We start from the raw sequence: 11978 nt of genomic DNA on the forward strand, positions 1-11978 counted from the left end.
CCGGACAAATGTGAGTTTCTGCGGAAAGAAGTAAATTACCTGGGACACATAATCTCCGAAGAGGGAATCTCCCCTGATCCCGCCAAATTACAGGCGATAAAAGATTTCCCGGCACCTCAGAAGGTGAAAGACGTGCAATCTTTCATAGGGCTCGCCGGATATTACCGAAAGTTCATCAACAAATTTTCGAGGATAGCTAAGCCGCTAACTAAACTGACAAAAAAATCAGAAAAATTTGTATGGTCCACGGAGCAACAGATTGCTTTCGACATACTAAAAGAGAAGCTAATGACCGCACCGGTACTTCAGTATCCTGATTTCTCAAAAGAATTCAACGTAACAACGGATGCCTCCGACTACACAGTGGGAGCCGTACTATCGCAAGGACCGATAGGCAAAGACCGCCCCATAGCATATGCGAGTCGAGTGCTAAACCGTGCAGAACAAAACTATAGCACAACAGAAAAAGAATTACTGGCTATAGTATGGGCCGTCAAGCATTTCAGACCGTACATATACGGCACTAAGTTTAAAATTATTACTGACCACAAGCCCCTTGTATGGCTATTCAGTGTAAACGACCCTGGATCGAGATTAATCCGGTGGCGTTTAAAATTGGAAGAATACGATTACGAAATCGTACATAAGGCCGGACGCGCGAACGCAAACGCCGATGCGTTGAGCCGCAACGTGAAACGAGAGATTCACATTACGGAGACGGCTGATAAAATGCTCGCGTTAGACAAAGACGGAGAGCACAGCCAAATACACACGATAAACGAAGAAAACGAAACTAATGAGACCGTGCAAAGCTACACGGAAGAAGAAAAGCGGCAAATATTACACGAATACCATGATGCACCCACCGGAGGGCATCAAGGGGTCGAAAGAACCCTAAAAAGAATACGGTTAAAATATAACTGGCCCGGAATAACGGCAGATGTAGAAAAACATATTAAAAAATGCGAACTCTGCCAGAAAAACAAATTATCTAAAAGAAACAAGATACCGTTAGTAATTACGGATACCCCCAGCCGACCATTCGAAAAATGCACTCTGGACATCGTAGGACCACTGACAGAGACAGCAAATGGAAATAAATACCTGCTAACGTTTCAAGATCACCTGACAAAATTCAGCAAGGCGATGCCGATTCCAAATCAAGAGGCAAACACGGTAAGCAAGGAGTTTGTAACAAAGATTGTCCTAGAATACGGTACACCCGAATGTATCCTGACAGATCAAGGGACAAATTTTACAAGCGAAATCTTCAAAAACGCGTGTAAGTTACTGAAGATAGACAAAATTCAAACCACTGCTTACCACCCTGAGAGCAACGGCACCCTTGAGAGATCGCACCGAACATTAGCGGAATATCTGCGACATTTTATAAATAAAGAGCAGACGGACTGGAACGAATGGATCCCGTATGCAATGCATACGTATAATACTACCCCCCACACGGCGACTGGATTCACTCCGTTCGAGCTAGTTTTCGGAAGACAAGCCGAACTACCGACAGCCCTGAGCAGACCCCGAATCCTACGTATAACTACGAGGATTACGCACAGGAACTGCGAGAAAAAATAAGGGCAACGAACCAGATCGCGAGGGAAAAAATTAAAGAAGAAAAACAAAAGGCCAAGAAATACTACGATAAAACTACTAAAGAAATAAGATACAAGATAGGAGATAAAGTACTCCTGTATGATGAGGCTCTCCGCCGCGGGAGATCCAAAAAACTAGACGCGAAATGGACGGGACCCTACGTAATCACTGAAAAACACTCAGACGCAAATTATACAATAAAAAAGGGCAGGACGTCAACACGCGTACACGCAAATAGATTGAAACCGTTCATAGAAGCATAAGAATGAAAGAAAATAAAAATAAGTAAGGACAGACTCACCAGTACGTAGAGAAATCGCCAAGAAAGGGCCCAAATAAAAACACTATTCACTAATTAAAACTACACTAAACACTATAAAAGTATATATGGAAAAAGAAAAGTGCTAGTCGACTTTCTCAATATCCGGTTCCCCTCCTTCCTGGGGCAAGGCACCGTCCAAACTAATAATCAATCCAAAAATCTCTTTGTGACCCCACTCAAGGTCACTGATAAAATCGGCTAGAGAAGCCGAAGCGTCCACCTCGGATAGTTGCTCAGGCAAAGAAGACGCCTCCTCATCCGAAGATCGTGGCACCAAAACTACAGTCTCAGCACTATGAATAGAGTCTGAATCAGACTCAGCATCCGCGGGAAGCACCGTCGACAAATCCATAGCTGTCAAAACAGCAAAATCATCGTCAACTACAAAAAACTTATCGAAGAAATCATCTTCGTCATCACTCAATGTCACTAACGGGAGGAGAAAAAAATACGTCCGGATTCTCCTCTTCACCGTCACGAACGGTAGACGCGTCAGACAAAGGCTTTCGGAAACACATGACGCGAAACACAATGTAAAGACCGTAAAGACGACAAGAACTGACGGACGCGGACTGAAGAAAGTCGCATCGGCGATAGAATTAAATGTGATAATGAAATAAAAACCCGAATAAAATTACACTCGTTGCAGGGGACTCCTCACGTGGAGCTGCACGAGAGTAGCGGAAACAAAAAATGCCATACCATGCAAAATTGAAAAATTTGCACACGAGCCAGGAATGTACTTTGAGAAGATCGGAAAACTACAATTAATAGAATCTACATGGAAAATAGTGATCAAGACTGACGTTATTAGCATCAGCCATCGATGGCACGCACTACAAGAGTACATCCAACGAGCGGAAGAATACTGCAAGAAAACAACAGGAAGCACCAACAGGATGTGCCAAAACACACTAATAATACTACGTAAAGAAAACGCGAAAGGCATGGCGACGATGATACGGCTAATGTCCATGTATGAACACCCTAGAAGCAAACGAGGATTAATAAACGCCATTGGCACTATAGGAAAAACCTTGTTCGGGACCATGGACTCCGAAGACGCAAGCAGAATAGAAGAGCAGATGAAAATGCTGCAAAACAATCAAAGGATAAATAACCACGTCATAAAAAATCAATTAAAAATAATAAACGGCACAATAGAACACTTGAAATCCCTCGAGCAAACACTAAATTACAACGAAAATCTACTGGCCAAAATTGCAAACCAAATCCGCCAAAAGCAAGCTGATACCCTACTACGAGAAGAAATCAATGAATACCTAACACTCATCAATGCAATAATAATGGATCTAACCAACGACATGGAGGACATCATCGAATACCTCACACACACACGGGATGCAACCATTATGACGCACTTACTGCCTGTCGATCAAATAATCCAGGAATTGGATGAAGCCACCCTACAGCTGGCAAAAGAAAAGCATTTCCCTTTCAAGGTAGAACTTGGAAACTGGCGAACCATCGTAAAATACGTAAAAACAAGCGCATATTTCAACAGTCCCTTCGTATATACGATCCTGAAATTTCCAATGATTACTCAACCAGAGTACGATATCGTCAACGTGATACCACTGCCTGTACACGAGCATGGCAACGTATTCACAATAGCGAAAATTACACACCCAACATTGGGAATTGACAAAGCTGATCGCCACTACCTCGTGTTAAAAGAACACGAACTAAGCACATGTGTACAAGAACGTGATACCTACACGTGCGACCAAGGTCAGCCTATCTACCATGTGCAAGAAAATGCACCTTGCGAAGTGCAAACTTACATAGAAATAACTGATAAAAAATGCGAAACCCGACACCTTGTAACAAACGAAACTATCTGGATAGCTCTAACAGAGCCAAGGGCTTGGATATTTTCGACGGCAAAAGAGCAGGAGATAACAATAACCTGCACGAATCAACAAGAAGGAAAGCATACCCTCAATCGATCGGGCAAAATAACAGTGAATGCTGGATGTTCCCTGACCTCAAGACCTTCGTCATATTACGAGCACCAGAACAAGAGATAACACACCAGATCGTAGCCCACGTGCCCGGCTACAATCTCTCGCGACTTCGCGAAGAGGATAAAAGAAGACTAAAACCAGTGTCGGTACCGCAGTTACAAAAAGTTATAAAAGACTCTAACGAACTAACGGCACTCAGCCAAAGTTTGGACAAAATAACGTCTCAAACGAACAATACTAACTTTATAGAGACAATTGCATATCCAATGGGATCAGCAACACTAATAAGCATAGTAATCATTAGTATTGTAATTATTATTGTAATAGTTAATAAGCGTAGAAAAACTAAATTCATAAGCAATCCGATATATGAGGGCCCGATACAGCCTTAAGCTAACAGCGAAAATTCAGTCCCCTCATTTTTTTTTATCAGGGGGGAGGGATGTTATGAGTGACACACTCATAACGATAAGGTGTCAGTAACACGATGACATAAGTCGGTCAGCTGCAGTCAGCATCGAGCGCATCGCGCGAGGTTTCGCGCAATCCGCTCGACAATTAGCGCAATGCTCCTTAGACAGCACTTGCTGTCTAAGCAATAATTTGGAATACTGACCGATTTACGCCCTCACGCAATCCTCCCCTTCTTTCGATCCAACTACCGAATTATCGGATATATAAACCGGCGAAAGAAGGTGAGGATCGGGTCAATTCGAAGTAGACAAACTAAGACTACACACGACACTCTGCTTTGCGGGGTCGTGTATCGCCGAGATAACTTGTTGTAAACACACAACCACGACGCTCTGCCTTGCGGGGTCGTGGACAACGAGCTAATAGACGCGACACTCTGCTTTGCGGGGTCGCGATCTACCCATTGTAACTGAATACAAGAATAAAAGTGTTCAAGATAAATAACGGTGTATGTGACGAAATACCTTCCTCGCGAGATCTCTGGCAGCGATCCCAAAATCGTACTCACAACGAGGGGTACAACAATATTCTAGAACAATTTTCGTCACAAATGCCTTACTTACGGTATTCGCTTCTTGGTTAGGAAGGGGCATAGCCTTACTAAATTTTGTTAGGTGGTCCTGAAATGTCAGCAGGTACCGATTTTCGTTATTTGTTATGGTTAACGGGCCGACGATATCCAGCGCGCACTTTTCAAAGGGTCGGCTTGGTGTATCGGTGATAACTAGCGGTGCTTTAATTCTGCGAGAGAGTTTGTTCTTCTGGCAGAGCTCGCATTTCTTTATGTATCTCTCTACGTCGGCTGTTAATCCATGCCAGTTGTGTTTTAGGCGTATTCTTCTTATCGTTCGCTCAATTCCCTGATGTCCTTCTGTCGGGGCATCCTGGTATTCATATAGAATCTGTTTCTTTTCTTCTTCAGTATACTCCTGTATACTTTCATTATTTTTTATCGGCGTGTTTAATTGTGTGTGTACAGTGTCTTCTTCGAGCGCGAGGATCTTATCAGAGTCTTCCGTAACGTGAGCCTCCCGCTTCACGTTTCGACTCAGCGCGTCGGCGTTCGCGTTCGCTCGACCGGCCTTGTGTATGATCTCATAGTCATACTCTTCTAATTTTAATCGCCACCGAATCAGTCGCGATCCGGGGTCATTTACGCTAAATAACCATGTAAATGGCTTATGGTCTGTCACTATTTCAAATTTTACGCCGTACACATATGGGCGGAAATGCTTGACAGCCCATACGATTGCTAGAAGCTCCTTTTCGGTAGTGCTATAATTTTGCTCCGCGCGATTTAACACTCGGCTTGCGTAAACAATTGGACGGTCGCTACCTACCTACGGTCCCCGTGACAGGACTGCTCCGATTGCATAGTCGGAAGCATCCGTGGTCACGTTGAATTCCTGGGTGAAATCCGGATATTGTAGCACGGGTGCCGTCATCAATTTTTCTTTCAATGTATCGAACGCTATCTGCTGTTCGGTAGTCCAGACGAATTTTTCAGTTTTCTTCGTTAGCTTCGTCATTGGCTTAGCAAGTTTAGAAAAGTCACTGATAAATTTTCGATAGTAACCTGCAAGTCCGATGAAGGATTGAATATCCTTGACCTTGCGTGGTTCTGGAAAATCTTTGATTGCCTGTAATTTTCCGGGATCGGGTGCTATCCCGTTCTCAGAAATAATATGGCCGAGGTAATTCACCTCTTTTCGAAGGAACTCGCACTTATCGGGTTGTAGCTTCAGATTAGCTTCTCGTAGGCGTAGTAGCACTTCTTCTAAGCGCTTGTTATGTTCCTTTAGACTTGAGCCGTATATGACAATGTCATCTAAATACACAAGGCATCTAAGTCCTTGCATTCCAGTAAGCACAGAATTCATTAGCCTCTGGAATGTGGCTGGCGCATTTTTAAGTCCGAACGGCATCCGATTGTACTCGTAGTGTCCATACGGTGTCGAGAATGCGGTTTTCGGCTTATCATGCTCAGCCATGGGTATCTGGTGGTACCCCGACGCTAGATCTAGCGTCGTGAAATATTTAGCATTTCCTAACTGGTCCAATATTTCATCAATATTCGGCAGTGGAAATGAGTCGCCAATAGTCAAATCATTCAACTTTCGAAAGTCAATTACAATTCGAAGTCGTGATTTTCCAGTCGAGTCAGCTTTCTTCGGCATAACTAACAGGGGTGCGTTCCACTGGCTCGTACTAGTGCGGATAATGCTATTTTTCAGCATTTCCTTTATTTGTGTACTCACTTCCTCCTTATGTTTGGCGGGGAGGCGATACGGTCGCACGTTCACAGGCGCGGCGTCGGCTCGCGTGCTGATCTCGTGTTTCACCGTCGAGGTACACGTCAGAGGTTCTCCGTTTAAATGAAATATATCCTGATATTCGTTGCATATCCGATTGAGTGCCTTTCGTTCCTCTGGATTGAGATGCTGCGTGCGTAATAGTTGTCATATGCGTTCTCCGCGGGGAAGCTTTATCTCGCAGTCCGTTTCGGAGGTCACAACATAGACTTGTTGCATGACATCTTCTTCGATGTCTTCCACGGTAACTATCGGTGTGGTGATTTCCACTGGTTTATCCGTGGTGTTAATTATGCTTATAGAGCACATAAAATTTTTCGGCTCTACCATGCATCTGCCAATATAGATGCCGGGCGAAGTTTCCTTGGCTCGGATTACTCCGGTTTTATTTCGGTTCGTTACTGCACGAACGATGGTTTCGCTGCGCGGTTTTAAAATAATCTTATTATACGGTTTAAGTCGCAGGGTGACATTTTCTATAGTCACTGTCTTATTTTTATAGTCGCATGATACATGCTGTTTGCGCAGGAAATCGAGGCCGATTATCCCTTCGTATTCCATAGGGAAATCGTCTCTCACCACGTATATGGCGTGTTTAATTTCTCACTCGCCTATCTTGATAGTGGCTTGCATCTTTCCTATAGTATGCACTCGGTGGCCAGTTATTCCTACCAATGATACTTCTTCGGGATAAATTCTTGTTTTTCCCTTTAGGTTCTTTACCTTTATTAACGATATCGTTGCGCCTAAATCGAACAACATGTCGATTTTACCAGCGCGTGTTTCTTTGATTGGGAGCGTAATTAGGTCAAGACCGTCGCATCGGGTGCCGTCTCGTCTTACGTGTGTCACTTGATACGCTCGAGCGCGCGTACTCTGTGTGCAACTCGTCGCTCCTTCTTCCTCGCTACTGTGTTCGGAGTCAGAGTTCCTTTTCTGCGTTATCGCTTTCTTTCTCGCTCCCGTTATCTCGGCGCTTTGCATCTTTCCTTGCGCGTTCGGTACCTTTGCTTTAGGCCGTCCGTGTAGATTCCAACACTCGTTGCGAGTGTGTCCGCGTTTTTTGCAATAGTTGCAATGCTTGTCGATTGCATTTATACGTTTGTCGCAGGGCGTATCTATTACTGCTCCTGTTATTCCGGCAATCCTTACTGTAGTGGCCATTTCGCAATTTCGGCAACGGGCATCGGACTTGTCGTAGTGCCTCGGCGAGTCGGGTGTCCGTCTCGTGTTACTCACGGCGGGACCCTTGATTCTTTCTTCTGCGCTTGCGGCTGCTATCGCGTCCTGTAGCGTAACGTATCCGCGCGATCGGACTACCGCCTTTGTATCTTCGCGTAGCCCTATTTGGTAATTTTCCAATGCTTGCTGCTGCAGCATTTTTAAAATGATGCGCTTATGTTCGGCCGTGTATTGGTGTCGGCCTTCGATCATCGACTCGTACAGGTCTATCGTGAGCTTATCTGTACGCAGTCCGTAGGCTCGAGCGCTTTCTCCTGGCTTTTGCTTCAGGGTATTGAAATCGAGCTGTAAATGTGTTGTGCTTTGTTTACTCGCATAACACGATTCTAATTCCGTTTTTAATTGCACGAAATCGCTTATCCGTCGTGTCTGAAAGTCTAACATGGCGCGTCCTTTCAGTTTAGTACACAATATCGCGCCTAGTAAGGATACTTCATCCGACGGATCTATGTTCTCGATCGCGTAAGTCATGGCGCTCAAAAACTCCTGTAATTTACTTGCGTTGCTGTCGAACCTCGGGTATCATTCCGCGGGCTTCTTTTAGTGACAATATTCCGCGACCTCTCTGTCGGCGCACGTCGTCGTCCGGGTACTCGAACGCGGTTTTTCGCCGGCTATATCGCGTTTGTCGAGGCGCGTGCGTACGTAGTGTTCGCGAATTTGTTTCTCGCACCTCGTTGACTTCAGTGGTCAGTCTCCGGACCTCGTGCATCATTGCACGTAAGGCTTCCCGTATTTCTTGCACATCGTCTCTTTGCGTGACAGTGCGGGCAAGTCGTGGCGCATTAGCACTTAGTTCTTGGTGCAGGTTCTGTAGTTCCTGTTCTGCACCGGCGATGAATTGTTGGGTCTCTGCTTGTTCGTCGTTAGGCATCGCGTCCGTTTGAAAAAAGTCAGCTGGGCCGAAAATGTCGGACTCGTATGATGTAAGTGAGAACTCGCCTCGTGACGAAACGCGACTAGGGGTGCGACTCTCGTACGGTCGTGTTCGTCGTTCTACACGGTGTTGCCGTGTCGCGTTGAATTCGTTTTGAAACAAACTCGCGTCGAGGTTCGCGAATGAGAATTCTCGTTCGCGGACGACGTTTTCCGGTAACTCGCTATCGTACGGATCTAGTTCTCTACGGACTCTATCGCGTGCTTCTATGACGGCTTGTTCGCAGTATTCGATAGCTCGAGTGGCTTGCTCGCTATGTAACCACGAGTCGTTTGCTATAGCAGCGTCGTTGTCTTCCGACATTCACGTCTATTCTATGCTTACGATAATCGTTACGTGATTACCGGGGGATCAGCACGTTTTTACTATTAGTAGGGCTTATCGCTTTGCCCTTAGTATTTCGCTTTATACAATATTATTTCGACTTACAGTAACGCTGCGCTTCGCTTCATGTTGTCAGCTGTGTATTGCGGTAGGTCGGTACTCCGGTGTCGCTGATTACGCTGCGTCGAGTGTTGAGCCGTGGCTGAGTTCTGCTCGGCGGGTTCATCCAGTCAGCTGGTCCTCGAGATCGTTCAGCTGCTCTCGGCTCGTGACGTCGGTCCCTTGGCCTTGTAGGTAGTTCCTCGTTGGAGTTGTTTGTTTTCCTTCCTGGCAGTTAATCCCACCGCTGCCACCAATTTTGTTGCGCCTTGCGGTACAACAAAATATTTTTGCCGTACCTTGCGGTGCGACAAAAGATCTTTCGGGATTCGTTGCTGCCCAAGGAGTAGGAACTCGCGGAAAGAGGCGGCTTTTGTTGGCAGGGTCCTCAAATCACTCACTCACTGATTCTAAGTCTGTTTGATATAAAGATTTATTTCACTGCGGTTCGTACATTGGTTGCGGTCGGCGACGGTGCCGCGTCGTATTACACTTGATTAGATACGGCGCGTGACTTAGAGTTAACGCGTCGTATCTTTACTCGCTTGAGATTTGCTCGCGGCTAAGTCCCGAACTCGAAATTCACTTGTGCGAGCCGTACGTATCGGCTTGTTTACTATTCACTGATCCCGCTGGCCGCTGTTCGGCAGCGGCTTAAATAGTGTTGCGGATTTAATTATTAGTGGGGGCATCGGGCCCTCCGCATGACCATATATGGTTATTCCCGCGCGCATCCGGCGCGCGGGAAATATTTGCGAGTTTAGCAACAATTGCCAAAATGCAGGTATGCATTTCCGGTGGCATGATTGTTGCTAAGCTGACTTCGCTACTTCGTTAAGGTGGCTGGTGCGTTGCCCAGTGCGATGACCGGCCGGCAGCGCACGAAGCATGTGTCACCTGACACCTTGTGATAGCGAGCCTTCCTCGGCGAGCTATCTTATAATTTTAATATTTTATTTCCTTTATTTTATGATATAAATTTATTGGTTGTGAGTGTTTCGCTCACAACAGCATGTACAAGCGACAAAGGTGCTGATCCCCCGGTAATCAAAAAGCGGTTATCGTAAATGTAACTAATAAGCGTGAATATCGGAAAATAACGACGCAGCTACAGCCAACGACTCGTGGTTGCATAACGAGCAAGCCACCCGAGCTATTTAGTATTGCGCACAAGACTTTATAGAAGCACGCGACAGAAAACGTAGGGAACTAGACCCCCACGATAGCAAGCTACCCGAAAACGTTGCGAACGATTATTTCCCTTCGCGAACATCGACGCGAGTTTATTTCACTATAACGAAATCGATGCGACACGACAACATCGTGTAAACCGACGGACGAGACCGTACACCCCTAGTCGCGTTTTATCACGAGGCGAATTTTTACTCACTTTCTACGACTCCGACATTTTCGACCCAGAGGAATTTTTCCGAACTAACGCAATGAATAACGACGAGCAAACGGAAACTCAATAGTTCATCGCCGGTGCAGAACAAGAAATACAGAACCTGTATGTACAAATGCGGCAAGAACCGCACCACTGTTACGCAAAGAGAAGACGTGCAAGAAATAAGAGAAGCCCTACGCACAATGATGCACGAGGTCAGGAGACCGAGCGCCAAAATCGAGGTGCGAGAGACGAATTCGCGAACGCTACGCACAAACGCACCTCGACAAACGCGATATAGTCGGCGCGATACCGCGTTCGAATACCCAGACGACGACGTGCGCCGACAAAGAGGCTGCGGAACTTTGTCGTTAAAAGAAACTCGCGGCATGATACCCAAGTTCGATGGCAACGCAAATAAATTGCAAGAATTTCTAAGTGAAATGACTTACGCGATCGAAAATATAGACCCGTCGGACGAAGTATCTTTATTAGGGGCAATACTATGCACTAAACTAAAAGGACACGCTATGTTGGATTTCCAGACGCGAAAGATAAGCGATTAGACCATATTTGGTCATAACCGCGCGCATCCGGCGCGCGGAAAATATTCGCGAGCTTAGCAACAATTGTCAAAATGCAAATATGTATTTCCGGTGGCATAATCGTTGCTAAGCTGAGCTTCGCTAAATTCCTTGAGGTGACTGGTGCGTTGACCAGTTTTATCTAGAATTCCATGCAGATTCTTGCATGTTTTTACGTTTGCTAGTAATGATTTGTACATTATGTCAGTGCATTCTATGTTTTTGGTTATGTGTTCTAGCCTAAGTGCTAGTGATGCGATGTCCATCTTTATTACCAGTTTCCAATGGGTTTCGACTTGGTGTAGTCGTTTGATTTCCTCATAATAAATTTCTAGGTTGTCCTTGAATTTTTCTATGTGGTACGCTGGTTGGGCTGATAGTCCGTCGTTGAGGTGTGTGCAAGTGATTATTCTGCAAGTTCAAGGTGCGTTATCGTCTCAGGTGCTCAGACTTCTATCTTTAATTTTTTATATGTCAGCGTTTTGAGTTTTCTCGTACTGTCGTTAGTCTCTGTGAAGTTAGTCGTGGACTGATTTTTTTCTAGTGCGTATCGCAAAGAGAAAAAAAATGCGTTTTCTAGTACCTTCTCCACCTCCGTCGCCCCTCCCTGGCGTTACCGCGCTGGATGATTTCGCTCCCGATGAGGGGGAGGTATTTGAAATTTTTGAGGACTTCGTTGAGGAGACAGGGGAGTTTTTGAT

General features: G+C 45.4%; 1 protein-coding gene across 1 annotated transcript; it reads left to right on the plus strand.

Annotated features, from left to right (window-relative positions):
* Nucleotides 1-2667: 2667 nt before the first annotated feature.
* LOC118647227 lies at nt 2668-3981 on the plus strand. Its single transcript, XM_036291678.1, has one exon. The coding sequence runs from the start codon at nt 2668-2670 to the stop codon at nt 3979-3981; it is 1314 nt and encodes a 437-aa protein (XP_036147571.1).
* Nucleotides 3982-11978: the final 7997 nt, after the last annotated feature.

The sequence above is a fragment of the Monomorium pharaonis genome, chromosome 1 (genome assembly GCF_013373865.1).
Source record: "Monomorium pharaonis isolate MP-MQ-018 chromosome 1, ASM1337386v2, whole genome shotgun sequence".
Taxonomy (NCBI): Eukaryota; Metazoa; Arthropoda; class Insecta; order Hymenoptera; family Formicidae; genus Monomorium; species Monomorium pharaonis.